Below are 19,228 nucleotides of genomic sequence, written 5' to 3'. Positions count from 1 at the left end.
GAGACCAGACCCTGGGCTTGTGATTTTGGGAGGCATGAAGGAAGCAGTGATAAAGATTTGCAAACGTGGGAGCTCTCTTGCCGCAATTTGTCCCTCTTGAGTGAAAGTTGGAGCCCCTGTTTCACGGGGAAGACTGACAACTCAAGGCTGCTCTAGGTAAGTACTTCCAACACTTCAGGAGAAGGAGAAAAGCCCAGACTTCCAGACTTGCACCATCCTGCAGTGTGAAAGTAGTACATGCATCAGAGATACGAAACGGCTCTTTGGAGGGGCAGGGGGTGTTTTAGTATTGATCTCACATTTAGATGTTTAGCTCACATTTCCAGATTGTCCTTCAGCTCCGAATAGGAGGCTAGCTGGCTGCATGGTGACAGTGGCCACCAACAGCCTGCCCACATCAGGCAGCAGGACCAGTGGGAGAAGGGGTGTCCAGGTTGGTGGTGGCAGGGAAATGTCATGCCTTGCTGAGCAACAGAATTGCTAAGACAAAAAAAGCTCAGTCTTGAAAATTAGCAACACCTGAGTGGCCCTTCTGCTGTCTTCCACTCACCACCAGAGACATTTCCCCTTTGCACTAGCTTTACCTCAGGGGACGGATGCCACTGCAAGTCATGCTGCCCTCATTGCCAGTCTCATGCCACCTTCCCCTCCCTGGCCTGTCAGGCAGGCTCTGTGGCTTTAGAAATCTAAGGAGCTGGAGCTCCAAAGGCCCTGTCAAGTTCTCCACCCACAAAAGTGCCCATGGGGCTCTGCCTTCATCAGGAAGGTGTGCGTTTCTAGTCATCCTTCTCACAGAGGAAAGACTTGAAAAGATAAAATGAGTATAGCCTAGAGGTTCAGGAGCCAGAGATAAAATAAGAAAAGTTCCAAAACTTCACTTTATTCCTTCTTTCTGTTCTACTCTCACAATCACAAAGTTTTTGGCTTTCCACAGGCCTGGCTCCTGCCCTGAGGTGCCTGAGGGTAACACTGTGCCAGGGCCTCCTGACAGAGCTGCTGGTATTCTCCTGAGAGAGCTGCTGGGAGGGCTTTGCCGTCTCCTCCTGCAGCAAGGATGCTTTCCCCCTGGAGTGGGAGAGGTGGGCTGCTGGCACCCACACCACTCTCTCTGCATGTGGTGGGGGTCCCAGGCAGGCTGCCAGCCCTTCACTCTCCATCTGGCTCACATCAGGGTGTGGAATCCCTTCTGCACAGTGTGCCTGGAGCTGTGGCTCCTTTCTGGGACATCTCCCGATGAGCAGGTCCCCCTCCCTTCGCCTCTTCCGCAGGGCAGCCAAGTCGTGTGGCTCTGTGCAAGCGCAGCAGGAGGACAGATCTGAGGAGACAGGAGGAAAATGAACTCCCTTAAATGTGATGGAGGAGACTGCCTGGTTCTGTTAGCCATTGCCCCCTCTGTCCCCCTCCTCCTCGCACCCAGCTTGTCTCCTGCTGTTTTTCTCCCTCTCTGGGTATAATATGTCACAAGGATTAGGCCCAAATCTCCCTGGGTGCTGCACTCGCCCCATGCTCATCTCTTGAGGTCACCTTGGAGTCGAGTGCTGTCGCCTCTAAGCCAGGAGTTGGCCACAAAGGCAACTGCAGTGGAAATCTCACCCTTGAAATGGTGGGCGGGAACAGATGTGAAGCTCTGTTGTCACCCTTCAGGAACAAATCATTTAAAATGGTTTAAATGGTGACCAGCTAGCACTGCTGCTGGAGAGGGTCACTGCTCACAGAATCAGCTGGACTGCACCAGCACAGTGGGGCTGGAGCCAGGGAGAGCCCTGGTTCTAAACCCTTCAAGTTCTGCTACAGTTCCCAGGATCGTCATCAAATGTGAGTTTGTGAACCATGGTGCTGGCACAATGGTCGCAAGGTGCGCAGATGCGTGAGGCAGGGAGCACTGGGAGTCATGGCAGTGACTGGCACTGTCCAGGCAGATCACCATGGTTTTGGGGTCATTGCTGTCAAATGATGTCATTGTGTATTACACTTGACCATGACCTGCTAGCAGCAGATGCAAACCTTATGGACTCTCCTAGTGAACCTCATCTCCTTCCCAAAATGGCTCAGAGGCACCATACCTGCCCCCAATGCCTCAAAGCCATCCCTGCCACCCATGCATCTGGGGTGTGTGAGATGGATGCAGTTTTCCTGATGCCCCCTTTCCCCTGTGCATCCGTCCACCCCAACACACTGCCTCTGCCACCATCAGGGCAGCCACCTTCCTCTCCACTGTCCCAGGAGACAAGCCCTTGTTGTCCTGGCACACAGCAACTCTGCAGTGGGGCTGCCTCACCACCGGCCTTTAATGAGGAGTTAATTGCATCTGACACTGCCTGGGCCAGGGAGTTCTCTCCTGGGTCTCCGATAGCACTTGGCCGGGATGAAATGCAATAGGAGGAAGAGTCAGTGCTGCCGGTAAATGTGCTCCAAGACAGACAGCTAGGGAGCAAGGGCTGCTGCATCTTTATTCCCTGTTGACCCATTTAAAGCAAGCACCGGTGACTAAGGGAGCTGGCAGGAGGATAAAAATATCTCCCACATGTTCACTAGGAGGCCAGGGACAGAAATAGGGGTGCTGTCACCTCTCTGGTGAGTGGTTAGGGTCACGCAGTTTTGCAATCCCAAAAGTGCAGTCTCCAATGTCTCTCACAGCAAACACAACCACAGTGGGGTCTCCTCTGCTCAGAGCTTCCTGTCACACACTATCCCAAGAATCAGCTCCCTTGCAACCTCCCTTTCCTTCCTTGGGGCTGAAGCAATCAGAAAACAAACAAGCAAACAAAAAAGAACAAAACAAAACAAAACAAAAACCACAAAACCAAAAAAGCCACCAACCAAAAAAAAAAAAAAAAAACCACAAAAAAAACCACAAAAAAAAAAAAAACAAAACAAACAAACAAAAAAAAAAAAACAACAACACCCCAAAGGCAGAGGTTCTCCTTTACTTCCAGCAAAAGGAGAAAAACATCACACAAGGAAACCTTCCCTGCAGACCTCAGCCATGCAGTTCACTGCACTGCTGCAGAAATATCTGTCTCACTGCACACCTGTAGTGGTTTGAAAGCAAAACAAATGAGAGGCTTCAAGTCAGAGATACAGTTTAATAGGAAAAAAAAGGAAAGAAAGTAAAATAAAATAGATGCAATAATACAAAAGACCACTGACAGAGTCAGAATACAACTTGAGCGTAGTGATGGACGCAGTCCAGATGAGGTGGTCTTCCTGAAGCAGTGATCCTGTAGAAAGGTCTGGTAGCTCAGGTCCTCTGGGAATCCAGTGGGTAAGGCCCGCTCTGGTGTTCAGAGTCTCAGCTTATATCCAGGCTGGAATGCTTGATTTCTCTCTCTGGGTGGAACATCTCGCAATGGGATTGTGAGTCATGTGATAAGGCCTGATGGGCCCATTAACAGGAGGTAGTCCAGGAGGGGGTTATCTGTGAGCTGTGTAGCAAAGGTGCTGATGGGCCCATTAACAGAAGATAAGCCAGAGTGGAGGAGGCAGGGAGCACTGCCTCACCTGGTTTCAACAGTTCATGAAGATGGAGATAGAATATACTTCAACCCAGGACAACACCCTGTTGGGGTCACATGCCTGTGGAGCTATGTCCCACTGCAGCCAGAGAAGACAGATCCTGGAGTCTTCCTCACCTCCCTGGCATAAGCTGCTCTAGACACTGCATTGCCACCTTATGGGAAAACACACACGACTTTCTGGGTTTGCAGCAGGGATCCAGTGCTGCCTTCCTGGCCTCTCCACACTGGCACACCTGGGAGCTTCTACACTTCAAGTCGGCTCTGTACTCAGTCTCTTTGCTAGCAAGATGCGGGAAACCAGCAACCACATCTGGTACCTGGTATTTTATTTGGTCTTCATCAAGTCACACAGTTGCCTGCTGCTTTATTAAACCTTGAATGACATCATTTGCAGGCAGAAAAATATTGAACGAACCTGTTTTATTAGCAAACCATAATGTCTCAAACCAAGCAAGTGGACTACAGCAGATATCCCATCCACTTGTCTGCATTTAACAGTTCAGCAAGGAAGAAGAACCTATGCAGCAGAGTGCTGTCCCCAGGCTCACAGAGGGCACCAGGTCTCCTCACATGGGATAGCATAGAATGGTGTCACAGGGAGGTATCAGCCACCTTCCTACCTCGTGGGCACAAAGCCCACCAGCCAGGCATGGGAACAAGGGCCTGTATGGGCCAGGAATGGTTACTGCCACCTGTGGGTTCCGACTTATGGGGTTTGCTAATAATTTGTTCATAAAAAGATGGGGGCTTGGGATGAGTTACAGCAAGGAGCTGGCAAGCTCTGGGTCTCTCTCTCTTCATTCATCCCAAACTCCCTGTCAGGGATAGAGAAGGCTTGCAAAGCAGCAAGCAAACAAGTTTCTCTTGCCTATGGTGTTCATGGACAGATATATCCCCAAAATCTGGGTGAGCATTAGCAGGAGACTGGATGTTGAGGCAGAGGTTTACGGGCACCAGCCAGTTGCACAGCATGCTGAGTGGGCAGCATCAGAACCCAAACACTGCTGCCCTGAAGGACCAGCTTGCTGAATATATCCACCCAGATATATAAGTAGACTGTGTAGGGCAATGCCTTATTGCTAGTGGGGGTGTAAATTGGTCCCATGTAGAGTTAGAGTCATTGGGAGAAGCAGTATATGCTGAAATAGGCAGTCCTGCTTACTAAATCTGTAATTGTAGCTCTGGCTATATTTTCATCTTTCTAATAATATGTGCAAATATAGTAAGGATGAATCACAGGCTGCAGGCTTCAGGGTTTTTTTCCCACTCTTTCTGTGCAAATCCATCATGTGGGGGAGAGGGGCTGGAAGAGAGAAGGAGCTCAGTCCCAGGGGAGATCCTGTCCCAACCAAGTTTAAATCCATCCCCTTGCACCTCTGTGGGCTGTCAATCCCAGCAAGCTGTACCTCCCACTCTGATTGCCTCCACCATTTCATCCCTGCAGTGGAACATTCCTGCCCAGGAACATTTCTTTCCCAGGACACTCCTGAATCATTCCCAAACCAGTGGACCTGTCCATCGCTGTCTGCATCCCAGGACTTTGTACATCCCCACATCTGGATTTGCCTGCTGGGAATTTCTTGCTTTGTTGCAAGGACCTTTGCAAATGTTAATGCTTTCCTTGCGCTGGAGAGCTCTTCAGCTGATCTGCCAGAACACATTTCACACGCTTCTCCTAAAATTATGCCCTTTGCTTTTGCCGGCGTTCAAGCTGAAGCAGAGCCCAGTGTGCCAGCGGCATGCAAGGAGAGCAGCAAGTCGGCTGCGCTGGGCTGCGGGGGCAGCAGAGCGAGGGGTTAAGCGCTGCCCAAGTGAGCGTTTGCTGCATGCTGGCTTCTAGGCAGAGGGGGCACAGCAGGGATCCGCATGGACCTACCCTGTTGCTTGGCTTTGTGAGTGGAAGCTGGATCACAGAATCCCTTGAAGCAAGACAGGCTTCAACACTGCCCCTGTGACAGCACACATAAACCTGAGTTCAAAGCTCATCACAATTTAGGCATGAGCATTTTAGCTGCCAAGGGCTCTGAACTTGGGCTGAAAGCAAGGGATGAACTAAGGATAAGCTCCTCTTAGCACCTCCAAGACCAGTGGTTCCCCCATAGTTTCTCTCTACCGGAGCCCATGCTGGGCTGTACACATTCCCTGCACAGCATTTAGCCATCTCCTGCATTGCCACTGCTGCGCTCTGGGCCAGGCGCAGGAAAACTGGACATGCCCCAGCAGGTCCCTGTGCCTGAGGGAGCAGAGGGGACAGGCTATGATGTGAGAGGCAGCAGGTGGAGAGGTCAAGGAGATCTCTCCTGAGCATGGGGTCAGTGCTCGACTGGCTGCAGTGGACACTCACTGTCACAGGGAGGTGGTGTTTAGGGGGGCTCTTTCACTGCTGCTACTGTGGCCATTTGGCATCAGAGCTGGAATGGGGCTCACATGGGCAGGGGAGTGCTGGGGCATAGGGTTCCCAGCAGCACTCTGGCACAACCTGTCCATGAAGATGGACACCTCTCTACACCCCCTGCATCCTCCCAATCCCCTCTATCTTCTTCATCCCTGCATCTATTGTATTCCTCCATATGCTCTGTATCCCTCAAATGCTCCCGCATTCTTTCATCTTCTGCATCTCACCACAGTTTCCATAACTTTGCACATCCCGTGCATCACCTCATTCCACCACTCCAGAACATATGAGGCTTACCGGGAACTTGCAATTACCTTAAACTGTAAATGGAGACATTTAGTGTTTACCGTCCACCAGTAGGGTTCCCCCAAAACACCCCTGTTGGAGGGGATCCGGATTCTGTCCTGTCCCTGGCCCTCCATGGCCAATGCTGGCTGTAAACAGTCATGAGCATCGTCTCTGTGGTTGGAGCTGCTTAAGTGCCTCTTAAATGACTCACTGGGGAATTTCTATTATATTTTTTAATAACTCATGGTGTCACTACAGGGCATGAAGTTTGCTTCGCTGAGTTTGTTTTCCTGTTCCCTTGCAGAGATAAATAATTGAGGAGCTGAAGAGCAAACCAGAAACCCAGAGAGACCACTCCTGGGAATACACTGGGAAATGTGTCACCCCAGAAGCATTTATAGATTTAATTTTGATATTAATGGTGAGGGACAGGAAGAAAGACAAAAGGGAATTTGTCAGGACTGTATTAAGGGAGTAGGAGAGGCTGTGGCTGTGGCTCTGAAAGGGGTTTGGGAGGGAGATAACAGGTCTCTTCTTCCCCCTCATCCCAATCCACTGCTCCAGTTCTTTCTGACTGTCCATGGCAGGATTTTCCAGTCCCAAAATGATGCTCCCTCTCATTTGCATTCACACTGCAAATAAGCTAGGACCACCCTCAAGGGAGGGCAGTGGTGGCCATGCGGGGGCAGCAAGGGTGACCAGCTGCAGCCGTCCCTCATGTGCTCATTCTTCTCCAGGGAAGGAGACTGGATCCTTTCTGTGAGGGCTGAGGTCCTTGTCACAGAATCACTGAATCAATTAGGTTGGAAAAGACCTCTGAGATCGTCGAGTCCAACCTGTGACCAAACACCGCCATGTGAACCAGACCATGGCACCGAGTGCCACGTCCAATCTTGCCTTAAACACCCCCAGGGACAGTGACTCCGCCACCTCCCTGAGCAGCCCATTCCAATGCCCAGTCACCCTTTCTTCTGAAGAAGTTCCTCCTAATGTCCAACCTAAACTTCCTCTGGTGAAGCTTACGATTGTGTTCTCTTGTTCTGTTGCTGGCTGCCTGGGAGAAGAGACCGACTGTCTTGGTTTGGGAAGACAGGTATCTGCCAGGGAAAGCTGGAGTTTCCCTTGGAATAGAGAACGTAAACGCCCTCTCTCCAAATTATTATAATTTTGAAATTAAGGGCTTTCAGGCAAAGATTTGGGAACAGGAATAACAGTTCTTTACTAGGAATATTAATAATACAAATGTAGTAGTACAAAAATACCAAGCAAACAAACAAACAAAAAATCCTAGAAACCCTGACAGAGTCAAAAACATGACCTGGATACCCTGTTGGTCAGGGTGTTGGAAGCAGTCCAGAGTAAGTCCTCCTGGAGTGGCAGATATCGTTCTGTTGGAGTAGAGACAATCCTGTAGAAACAATCTAATGATGGCAAGATGGGTCCAGTCTTCCTCTGGGAATCCAGTGGAAAACCAGGTCCCTGGTGTTCCTTGGTCTCAGTTTTTATCTAGGTAGGAAAGGTTAGCTCCCCCCACTGGGTGGAGCATCTCACAATGGAATAATGTAATGTTTTCAGTCATGTGGTGAGCCTTAATGGCCCATTAACAGAAGATATCCCCTGGAGGGAGGACAGGTTGTGGAAGAGATAAGGAACATTGCTTCACCTGGTTTTAACAGCTGGCCTATTAGCGGAAGGTACCGGCCCCCTCCCCCCTGGAGTTAAGAGGAATGGGTTATACAAGAGATAAAGAAAACATCTCCCCAGCCGGTTTCAACAGATGGAATAGAATAAACATTTTTGGTTACATATTACAACCTAAGACACCGACCCTCATCTGGCCACAGCCTCCTTTCAGGTATCTGTAGAGAGTGATCAGGTCACCCCTGAGCATCCTCCTCTTCAGGCTAAACAACCCCAGCTCCCTCAGCTGCTCCTCATAGGACTTGTGCTCCAGCCCCTTCTCTCAAGCTTCATTGCTCTTCTCTGGACATGCTCCAGCATCTCAGTATCCTTTTTAAATTTAGGGCCCAGAAGTGGACGCATGACTCAAGTTATGGCCTAACCAATGCCAAGTACAGGGGAAGAATCACTTCCCTAGTCCTGCTGGCCACACTGTTCCTGATACTGGCCAGGATGCTTTTGGCTGTCATGGCCATCTGGGCACACTGCTGGCTCATATTCAACCAGATGTCAATCAGTACCTCCAGATCCCTTTCTGCCTGACCGCTGTCCAGCCACACCGTCCCCAGCCTGTAGCTCTGCAGGGGGTTGTTGTGGCCAAAGTTCAGGACCCAGCACTTGGTCTTGTTAAACCCCATATTGTTGGATTCAGCCTCTTGATCCAGTCTGTCCAGTCCCTCTGCAGAGTCCTCCTACCCTCCAGCAGATCAAAACTCCCCTCCAACTTGGTATCATCTGCAAATTTGCTAATGGGAAACTATTGGACATCACTGGAAATGCTAATGGAGAAGGCAAACCTTTTAGTCAAGGAAAACAGCTTTTTTTTTTTAAATTATCCAAAAACTTTTGCAGTGCTGTATTTAAATCACCAGCTTTAAAATTATCCTCACTTCACAAGAATTAACAGCCTTACCAAATATTATTATTGTCACAGAATAATAATGGAAATTATTTCTGGTGGAGGAGGAAGATGATCTTTTGTGTATCACGCCCACTGTAAACCCCTATTTAAACTGCCATCCTGAGCTCAGCCTTGGCCACAGTTTTTGGCTGCAGGTGCCTTCATCCTGGAGTTTTGGCACTCCACAAAATGCTGGCACTTCTCAAATCAGGAAGCGACATCTGGGTAGTAGGACCCATTTAGACTGCAACCCCCGTAGGGAAGGAAATGAGAAAGACATCTGCATCATTGAAACCTTACAGGACAGCAGAGTGTGTAGGGGGAAAGATGAGGGAATCTCCTGAGAAATCCCACCTGCTCTTCCCTGCCTGCAACCCTCCTCCCAGCAGGCCTCCCGTGGCTGTCACCCAAACCCTCACACTTGCCCATTGATCCAGGCTCAGAATAGCTCCTGTCAGCAGCCAGGGAGCTGTGGCTAGCTGACACTGGCGACAGCAGATGAAGGACATGGGGCTCCGTCCCCATGTTGGCAACCCCCTCCCTCTGCACCCCTGTGGCTGCACCCTGGGCTCTCATCACAACCCCCTGCTCAGAAAAAGAGGGAAAAAAGAAGAAATAACAGGAGGAGAGGAGGGAGGATGCAATGCAGCTTGGAGCAGGGCAGGCTGCACCGTGTGCTCTAGCTCTGGCATCAGCCACTTTGCTGCCCAGGTGACCCTTTTGTGGGGGTCCAAAACTGGATCCTTACTTTTGGGGATCTTCCACATCCCATGTCCACTTCCGCAGCCCTTTGGGAATGCCAGCTGCCCAGCAGGAGGAGAGCCCTGCATTCCTTGGAGGTGTCCCTGGGAGTGAGGGGGGTCACTCCCTATCACAGCGGCACCTTGAAAGGAGTGCAGAGGCTCTCCCTGCACAATCTGCTTGTCACCACCGATCACTTCAGGTGTCGCATGAGGTTTGTGTCACTTGGAAAGGTTCTACTCGCCTTGCTAGCTGTGACCAGGATGAAGAATGGGTTTAAAATTACCCCACTTGCTGTGGGAGAGGAGGAAGTTACCCCTCAAAGCCCACAGGATGTGCAGGTTTGCCCCAAGCCTGCCTTGGGCCTTTTCTCGGAGCATCCTCTGAATGGGGCCAGGCTCATGCCATAATGCAAGGCTGAGCATCCTCCTCCATGAGGCCGAGCATCCCCCCTACCTAGCATAACCCTGTCCCTGCATCCCCAGGGTGCTCTGGGGAACAAAGGCCTGGCCATCCTGAGAGCATATGGGACAGCTGCTAAGGGGCAGGAAGGGGGTTTCCCCTCACACCCCAGTATCGTCTCTCTGCTCAGGTACACCCGCAGTCTGGCAGGTAGCTCTGGAGGCAGGTGGCATCACCCCAGGGCTGGGGTGGAAGGGACTGTGTGAAAGGGTTTGGAGGGGGTTTTCCGCCGGTGGAGTTTCTCCAGGCAGGTAAAACTGAGTGCATTGCAGTCCCTGTCCAAGTGCTCTGGTTGCCAAGGTCCAGTTTTGGGTGGAAAACCCAGTGTGGTGTCTTCACAGTGATGGGGAGAATGTGGGGCTGTCCCTTGGCCAGTTCTTTCTGCCAGGAAAGCTTCTGTCTGCTCAACACAGCTGCTCAGGTGGTTTTGGGCTTTCCCTCACCTTATACCCCTGGGAAGCTGCTCACTGATCACAGCCAGCAAAACCAGGAGCTGTGGGGGTGGCCCCAGGGGGAAGCATCAGCCCACAAAGGCAGGGAGGAAATCCCCTCCATGCCAGGTACCCAGGCAGGCACTGTGCCCCCTCTCACAGCTCCCTCAGCACTCTAAAATTCTGGCGATTCTGCGGGTTGTGTGTGTGTGTGTGTGTGTGTGTGTGTGTGTGTGTGCAGATATTGTGTTTGAAAATGACCAGCGCAACATCTTAGCCTCTCCCTGGTGTGCCTGTGGACCGAAGTGATCCTGACACTAAGCAAAGGAAAAGGAGGCTGATCGAAGCTGAGGGGTGGGGGGGGGTTCTGTTGTTTGGGGGTTTTGGTTTTTTTTTTTTGGGGGGGGGGGGTTTGGTTTTTTTTTTTTTTTTTTGTTCGTTGTTGTTGTCATCGTTGTTGTTTGGTTTGTTTTCTTTTGTTGTTTTTTTGGGGTTTTGCTTTGTTGTTTTTTGGTGGTTTTTTAATCTTTCTTTAAGTGCGAACACCATCTGTCTCCCCCAACTCCATCAGTGTTTCCAGTCCCCAGGCAGCTTCGTTCTTCCTAATTACTGTCATTAGGCACTGGGTAGCAATTAGGGAAGGATGCTGATGAGCAGCATCAGAAGGCTGTGGTCCCCTGACAGCGTTGCACAGGGAGCCGGCCAGCCCCTTCTCTCCAGCCCTGGCCTTTTCCACCAGAGGAGCTTGGTGGGATAGCACAGCCTTTTTGGCAGAGGCTGACAGGGAGGAGTTGGAAGGGAGGTGCTGGCTGGCAGGTCCATGTCCTGGAGAATGCTCAGAGAGGCCTGACACCACTGGGAATGGGCTGCTCGGGGGAGAAGGAACGATGGTCGAGGTGCTCGGTGCTGTTGGATGGAGCAGCAGCTCTCTGTGCCTCTGGTTACCCCACAGGTGTGCGGCCACCAGCGACCATTTCTCCTGGGCAGCCCAGAGGTCACGGTGATGGGCCGTGTGGTCGGACAGCGTCAGACGCAGCTGTCACCCTCCCGTCTGGCCAAGTGGGGCTGGCCGCAAGCCCGCCTGCCTACCCCTGGTCCCCCGGGCTGCCTTGGGACGCTGGCCCCGCCGTGCCGCGCCCCGGGCCGCCGCAGCGCGCAGGCCGGTGTGTGGTGTCAGTGCCACCTTGTGGCAGGCGCCCCGGGACTGCTGACCTCTCTCCTCCCACGGCCTCGCACCGATGTTCCCCGAGGATTGCAGGCGCACCTACGTGTCGCCGTGCCGTCGCTGGCCCTGGGAAGTGAGCGATGGGAAAGGTTCCTGTGGGATGGGAGGAGATCCGTGTTCTGCAAGAGGATGATGGGGTGGCCACACAGCTCCATCCTTGCAGCAAGTGGGGGGATCAGAGGCTGCACCCAGAGACAGACGGACCCTGTTGGACATTTGCCATCGGGGTATTACTTCATGTGTGGGATGAAGTGGTGCCTACTTGCCCTGCCTGCCATCAAGGCCCTGCCCACAGAGGGGCAAGCTGGGTCTGTGGAGGCCTGTGGGGGGTGCTTTAGGCTGGAGTAGTTGGACCTGTGGGTGAACTGTCAGGAGACTAAACTGGTGGGTGAACCAGTAATGGGAGTGGAGAGGAGAAAGTGAGGGAGGAAAGCCTCACTTTGGAGTCTGGCAAGCCTCTGGGATTGAGAAGGGTTTAGCAGACATGACTGGTGGTTGCAGAAGACCCTTGGCCAGGTTTTCCCTCTCCTCACAGTGCCCTGCACTGTTGGCCAGCTGGCTCCTGCCTCTAGGACCATAGATTAAAACAAACTCACATCCATAGGTACAGCAAGGCTTCTTTCCTTTACCACCAGCATTTTTGGTGAGACTTGCAGGAGCTCAAATATGTTCATGACCTCCTCCAAAACAGGGTCCCTGGAGTTGAAATGTCTAGGGAGATACTGAGGTGATTTTGCGGTGAGGAGGGTTTTAGCCTCCATTACTTTCTCTTGCCCAGGGGTTTCCTCAGACTTTCCCCTGGCTCTCTCTGAAACCCCATGCCTCTGCAGCCAGGGGAAGCCCAGCTTCACCAGCCTTTCTAGGCAGTTGTGCAGGCAGTGGCATGGGTGCCAAGCTGAGGAGGAAGCACAGCTCCTGCCTCACAGAGGGAAGTGAGAAACTGCTGTGGAAAGTCAAAGACAGGGAACATCCCCACCCCACTCCCCCCAAAAAAAGACTTTCCCCAGTACTTGTCCAAATGGCCAGCTCCTGGCATGGCTGTGGGGAGACACAGGTGGCCAGGCTTGGCTGGTTCCCCGCTGTGTGGTCATGTGTAGGGAATGTGTTCATAAAGTCACTGCCAGGGGAGCCTCTCTGGCACAAAGCCCTGCTGTACCCCAAGGACCAACATGCTGGAGACCCCTAAAGCCAGGATGGGGACCCCATTCAGACCTCTGAGCATGCATTGACAATGGGTTCACCTTATTCTTTAATTTTTACTGCAATATTTTTCATCTCTATTCACTTGGCTCTCCATGCAAACATAATGGACAACCCTTTGCCCTGTACATAAGGATGGAGAAGCGCTCAGAGCAGGTTACAAATACGTCCCAGGCAGATTGGGCAGAAGGGGAGCATTTCCCCACCACAGCTGGCAGTCAGGCAGACACAATGTAGGGAAGACACTCCACGTGCCATAACAGAAAGGAGATCCAAGGGGCACTCACTGGTTGAGAAATACAGTGTTGATGCAATTGCCACTCTGTGTGCTGCAAATGCCAGTGGCATCCCATATAGGGAGATGCCTGGCTGAAGCTCCAGCAGAAATGAGAGCAGAGGTCCTTACCTGAGCAGAAAGAGGGGCTTTTTCAATAGGATTTGAATGGGTGTTTCTTTTTCAAATGCTCAGATCCTCTGGGGTGGGCAGTGCATCCAAAAGGCTGGGCTGCTGCTGTCACTGGGAGGGAAGTGGAGGTGGATCCTGGCAGTTCTGCTCCATTTCTGTATCGCTCCCATCTCCCCTGAAACAGGTTGTTCTGTCTCCCAAAAGCAGTACTTCTAGTGACAAAACATCCCCTGACCTGGCTTTGGCTCTTTTCCCCACTCCAGATACATGAAGGTTGTTTGAAGTTACTTCACAGGATTGGGTGCGGAGCATGAGGATGGGATTTCTGATTTGTGCCATGGCAATACCCCCTCTGCAAAGGGCAGCACGGCTGTTGTGGGTAACTGGGACACCAGCCCTTGAGCCTCCGCAGTTTCTGCCACAGGTGTCTGGAGCCCCAGGAGACAGTCACTGGACACGTGGACCACCTCTTCCACCATCCTCAGCCCCAAGGCTGAGATGGGGATCCATCCCATCCTGGATCATGTGGAGCCTCAGTCAGCTGAGGTTTCACCTCTGTCAGTTTGTTAAGGTCTGGGAGAGAAATTGTGGTGAGGAATTTTGGCTTTGGCATCTGTGGCAGCACCTGTGGTTGCCTTTATGAGACAGATGCCATGAGTCTGGCTGCAGTGCTACAGATGGGAGAAGAGAGATGTCACCCTTCAACAGTAGCATCTGTCCTGCAGCCCCAGAGAGAACTCAGGCTTGGGCAGGGAGTTACCTTCCCATCATCAGAGGGACATCCCCTCCACACAGTGCCTCCAGCTGACTCTACTGGGAATGTGGCATTCAGTGGCCCATTATGCCTGGTGTCAGTGTCCCCACACCTTGCTTGGCCAGCTCTGTTCAGTGTCCAAAGCCTCCCGGACGAGGAAGCCACCTCATCTAAGAGCGGACCTGGAGACGGTGCTTCATGGAAATAACCCCTCAAAGCACTTCTAAGTGACTAATCACCTTCTCCAGGGGCTTCTCACCCAACCCAGAGTCTCTGTTCAGTCAGGGGGCATCAGCTGCTTTCATTACTCAGAATCAGCATCCCACACTAACGAGTTCATTTCCCAAACAGAGCCCTTCCTGTGCTTTAAATGGGTGAAGAAACCCATCTACGGGGAAATACCTGGGGTGGGCAATGCTGGTCAGCTCTGGCACACAGGCAAAGCCTTGATGACACTCTCATAAATTAACTCCTGCCTACGCTCACATCACTCCCTGACTGCTTTTGTGCAGTGTGGAAACATCCATCCCAAGTGACAAGCAGTATTCCTGCAGCGACAGTAAGCTGAAGTGACGGTTGTCTGGGGCTGTAATGACAAGTTCAGGGAGCTCCTCTGGAGTAGCCGTCTCCACTGCCTGGCCCTGGTCCTCCCTAACTTCAGGGACTGTAGTTCAGAGCAAGGACAGATTTTTTGCCCTCTTCACTGCTTGGGAAGACAAACTTTTTTATCTGTCCCCAGGGTACCTGGCTGTGGAGGGGGTTCTCAGGAGTGGTGGTGGATGCCTGCCACTGTATGAGAGAGCCCTGAGGGTGGAAAGACCTGGGTATCCCACAGTGCAGAAGACAGGATGGCAGGACTGTAAATGGAGTAGATGCTGGGTGTGCCTTGCTCCATATGGCCTCAAGTCTCCTTTTATTGAGGTCAGTAGCAAAAATCGAGCTACTGCTGTGTGGGATATGGTCCTAAAGTAACTCCCTGCTTCATTTCCCCCTGCAGTTTCTGGTGTTCCAGCTCCATGTTCCCAGCAATTGCCCATCCAACAGGAGACCTGGCCAGGCACAATGACTGCCTTGCAAATGGCACAGCAGTTCCTGCCACACTCCATCCTCACCGGTTGTGTCTCCTCTGCCTCCTCCCAGTAGTTTAGCTTATGGCAGCTGTCAACAGTTCGTTGTAACTCAGCATGATCCACTTTGGCTTCCTCCAGCATTTACAGGTGTAACTTGAGACTCAGCACAAAAAGGGACAGTCATCTTAAAAGGCTGATCTTGCTAAAGGCAAGACCTGGTTCTCACAGGGCTCATACCCATGGAGGGCTCCACTCGTCCCAGGAACAGCCTGTTAGTGTCCACAAGGACTGGCCAGAGAATTCCAGCTCCATTCCCCTTGCCCTCAGATTGTTTCCTCTCTGGCGCAGTTCTGGGTGGTTTTGGTGGTGACCAGCGCTGTGGCCCCCAGCTCAGTGGCGGGCAGCGGGAAGCTGTGATTGCATTCCTCGGGCTGGGGGTACACAGTGGAGAGCAGAACAATGTCACCATCGGCATCGCCCTGGCAGAATGGCCTCTGCTTTGCCCTGGCTTTCCTGGGTGGCCCTGGCATCTTCAGGCTCCCATCAAGATGCAGGCATGGGGCTGGGTTCAGGGCACCATCTCCCTCTGGCATGGCAGGGTCCAGGCTGGGCACAGTGGTGGCAATGTCTATGTTTTCTGGGAAGGGACAAGAAAAGGGGGTTACTAGGCTCATGGAGTAGGGTCAGGCAGGTCCCAGGGAGATGGCCCTGTCCCTAGGGGAGAAGATGGATCTGGAACAGAAGTCTGCAAGGTCCCCACACCTCTTCTGCTGCAGAATTGCTCCTGCTAACAACCGTTGGGCTTCCCCCCCCCCCACTAAAAGACAAGAGGGAAAGGCTGAAACTTGCACTTCCACTTTGAGTCCTCTTGTTCAACTCTGCTGGCAGCAGAAGAGCCCAGCCCATGGCAGCTTGCCCTCCCCGACTGCCTCCCACTTAAAAATAGACTTGTTTACACACTTTGAACACAGCCGTGTGCCTCCAGCCCCAAGCCTCCTGCCACATTCCACACATCCAGTGCTGCAGCAATGGGCTTGCTGTGGTGCAGCCTTGGGGGACAAGGGGGATGTGGACCAGGGTATGCAACAGGAGACTGAGTAGTGCCTCCAACACTCTCCATAATGGCCAGTTCTCTCTCACCACTGGATTTTTCCCTTCTTTTTCACTTTTGGTATTTTTCCTAGGCATGTGCGTCATGGGCTGTCGCTGAGCAGAAAGGCCCCGGGTAATGTCCCCCCAGTCTGAGTCACCATCCAGCACTGCAAGAAGTGTGCGGGCAAGCCAGGGCACAAGGACAAGCTGCCCCACTGTGGACACCCACCCGGGTCGTGGGGCAGTAGTGAGTGCCAGCATGTCTATGTGGCCGCCCCTCTTAGGAGTCCTGGGCAGCCATATCCCCTACCTGGGAATGGGGAGGAATGAAACCAGGCTAGACCATTTCTGAGAAGATTGTTCAAGGCTGAATCAGTGCCATTGCAGGGGCCCCCAAGGGAGGAAAGAGCTGCCCCAACAAAATGGGCCATCATGGAGCACTGTGGCCTTACTTTCCTGGAAGTACCCTGCTAGGAAAGGCTCAGTCCCATCCCTTGAACCCCAACCCTAATTCTGATGCACCAGAGAACCCTGTGCAGTGATGCAGTGTACTTTCAATGGGGCTGGCCCTGACATCCCACTGGGGTCTTTGGGATGCACGTTGGAGGATGCTGGACATCCCAAGCACGAGAAGCAAGCTGGGTGGTCCTCATAGGACCCCCATTGCAGCGCCACAGGGAGAGGCTGCCTCTGGAGCCATCCCCATGTGGCCACCACTACCCCCACGACTCCCACTCCATCCATGGTCCTCTGGCTACTGGGAAAGAGGGCTCTCACAAACCAGTGAGCTCACAAAGCTACTCACCAGGGCTCCGTACGTGTCCCCTCTGGAGAGGGGATGGTGCCAGGACATGCTTTAAGTAAAGAAGGCACAGGGAGACGCAGCGAAAGGAGGGATGGCTCAGCAGGGTTGTGCTGGCAGCCAGGTACAGGCATAGGTTCCCAGAGAATGCAGGACACTGCCACTCAGGCAGTGATTCAGATGGTCCAATATGCCATGGGATGCCTGCAGAGCTGATTTTGAGGTGGAGGAGCTAGCCTGGACAGGGATGTGCCTCAGGGGAGCCAGCAGTAAGTGATCCCATTTACCCCAGGGTCCTCAGGGTGTTGTGAGAGGGAGAGGAAGAGGTCTCCTACCTTTGTCCTCTTCATCTGCTGCCTTCCTCTTTCTCCTCCACTTTCCCACCTTGCAGGCCAGGAAGCCACAGAGGGTAGCCAGAACCAGGATAAACCCCACCACCACTGGGACTCCGAAGATCAGGAAGGTGCTGTTCAGGGTGGTTGCCAGGGTAGGTTCTGCTGTGGGATGAGATGCCGGTAGTGTCAGGAGAGGGAGAGCTGAAGGAGGAAGGAGGGCAGAAGCATTTTTCACCTGGCTGGCTGGCCTGGGGGCTGCGGTGGCAGGGAAGAAGCGTGGCACTTAATTGTCACCCACCTGCCACCGGCAACAAAATACCCCCCTGCTTGATGAGACCCTTATCCCGCTCCCTGTCCCTGGGTGGTAGGAGATGAGAGCTTCCTGCTCTTCCTACAGTCACCCCTGGGGCAGGTTGATCCACCCTAGGGTGGATCATCTGACTTTTCCCTACACCATGTTCCTCTCACTGAAACTGGCTGCCCTCTTCCCCCCTGCTTTAGGTGAAGGCAGTGTGCCATCCTCCATTGCCAGCTCTACAGCCATCCTCAGGAGATGGTGCCGTCCACCTGCCCACCCCTGGGGTGCCCTCAGCCTCCTTGGCCCACCACCATCCACCCCTGGGGAGCTCAGACTGCAGCTGCCCTTGTCCCCTTACTTGTATTGTCCTTGAATAGGTCGGAGCACTTGATGCATGACTTGGTCAGGGTGTCGAAGCACTCGAAGGAGAGGCAGGAGGGGGAAATGGCAGCTTTTCCTGATGAGGACATGGCAGAGTGGGAGTCAGAGCCCAGCTCTTGCATGGCATAGCAGTGATGAGGCCACTGGAGTGTGAAATCACAGCGCCCCAGGCCCCGTGGCAGAGGGAGATACAGTCTGTCAATTTGCGTTGTCTCCCTTGGGGCTCACAATTGCTGTGCTTGGCCTGGGGCGGATCTTCAGCAGGGAGGAGGAGAGCAAGCGACCAAGCCCTACCCCTGCCTGCCTTTGCAACGTGCCCTCAAACTACCCCTCTCCTTCAAAATATGCCTTCAAAATCCCCACAGCCCCTCGTGTGCCTCAGCCACGCAGCACCTCATACCCAGCGGTATTGTGTCCCAGTCTGACCTCCTTGATGCTCACTCCTCCCCTGCCCACCTGCATGTTGCCCGCGGCCCAGGCATGTCCCCCAGCCTGCATCTTCCTTTGCTTACACTGAAAAGCCCCCTCGGCCTCCTCCAGCGTCTACAGGAGACTTTCCTGGGCACGGATCTTTACAAGACTCCATTGCAGTGGCACAAATCAGGCTTGAATTGAAAACACAAAAGACCAGAGGAGAAGAGAGTGAAAGGCCACTGATGTTTCCCCTTTTAAAAGCTCCCACTGCCCTGGGGACACATCCTGCCAGTGATTGCTCTGCACGTGGGCCAACTGTTGTACGTTCTCCACCCCTACTGATGGTGCTCTCCATCACCTTGCTCTCTCCGTCCTCTCCAACACAGACCTAGACCTGCGGCTCCTCAGCACCGTGTCTCATTCTCCAGGGTTCAGATCTGGTTCTGCTCAGTAAATGTGCAGAGCACGGGCAAAGCAGGTCACACCAAGTAAGCCTGGTCCTCAAACCTTTGGAAGGGACTAAAAAAAACCTTTAATAGTCTTAGGCATTCCTGAGCAGGAGAAATGTTCTGCCACCAATACCCATACATCAAAGCCTGATGTTTGAGACCTGAAGAGATGGATTTTAGTGATGTAGGTGGATCTCTTCCATTCCTACTGAACAAAAGTCATATCTTCTTTTTCTTCACTCCCTAGGAAGGAAAAGGGCCAGCCACAATTGTTGGCTGGCTCTCAGCTGAGGGAAGCAACATTAGTGATTTGTCCTACCCAGGAGATCCCCAATAGGACTTTACTGCTGAAGTCATGTCCTTCCAGCAGCTACAGCATCTGGACT

The 19,228-nt window shown here is 52.7% G+C and overlaps 1 protein-coding gene across 1 annotated transcript; it reads right to left on the bottom strand.

The window, feature by feature from the left end:
• Positions 1-15,312: 15,312 nt before the first annotated feature.
• TNFRSF13C (TNF receptor superfamily member 13C) lies at positions 15,313-18,101 on the bottom strand. Its single transcript, XM_066184622.1, has 3 exons — positions 17,957-18,101; positions 17,301-17,462; positions 15,313-15,708 (listed from the first exon to the last, which is right to left on the bottom strand). Exons 1-3 carry the CDS (start codon positions 18,099-18,101, stop codon positions 15,395-15,397), a joined length of 621 nt encoding a protein of 206 aa, XP_066040719.1. The 3' UTR covers positions 15,313-15,394.
• Between the last annotated feature and the right edge of the window lie 1,127 nt (positions 18,102-19,228).

This window comes from Chamaea fasciata, unplaced genomic scaffold, assembly GCF_029207755.1.
Source record: "Chamaea fasciata isolate MVZ Bird 193981 ecotype frontalis unplaced genomic scaffold, bChaFas1.0.hap1 SCAF_5, whole genome shotgun sequence".
In the NCBI taxonomy this organism is placed as follows: domain Eukaryota; kingdom Metazoa; phylum Chordata; class Aves; order Passeriformes; family Sylviidae; genus Chamaea; species Chamaea fasciata.
This window is presented reverse-complemented; position numbering and strand designations above follow the sequence as displayed.

Excerpts from the sequence above, each read along its gene's own strand:
- TNFRSF13C (XM_066184622.1), bottom strand. The coding sequence starts at position 18,101 with ATGCAAGAGCTGGGCTCTGACTCCCACTCTGCCATGTCCTCATCAGGA. Across the intron at positions 17,463-17,956 it reads CCTATTCAAGGACAATACAA|CAGAACCTACCCTGGCAACC; the intron begins GTAAGGGGACAA and ends CTCATCCCACAG. Across the intron at positions 15,709-17,300 it reads AGCAGATGAAGAGGACAAAG|AAAACATAGACATTGCCACC; the intron begins GTAGGAGACCTC and ends GTCCCTTCCCAG.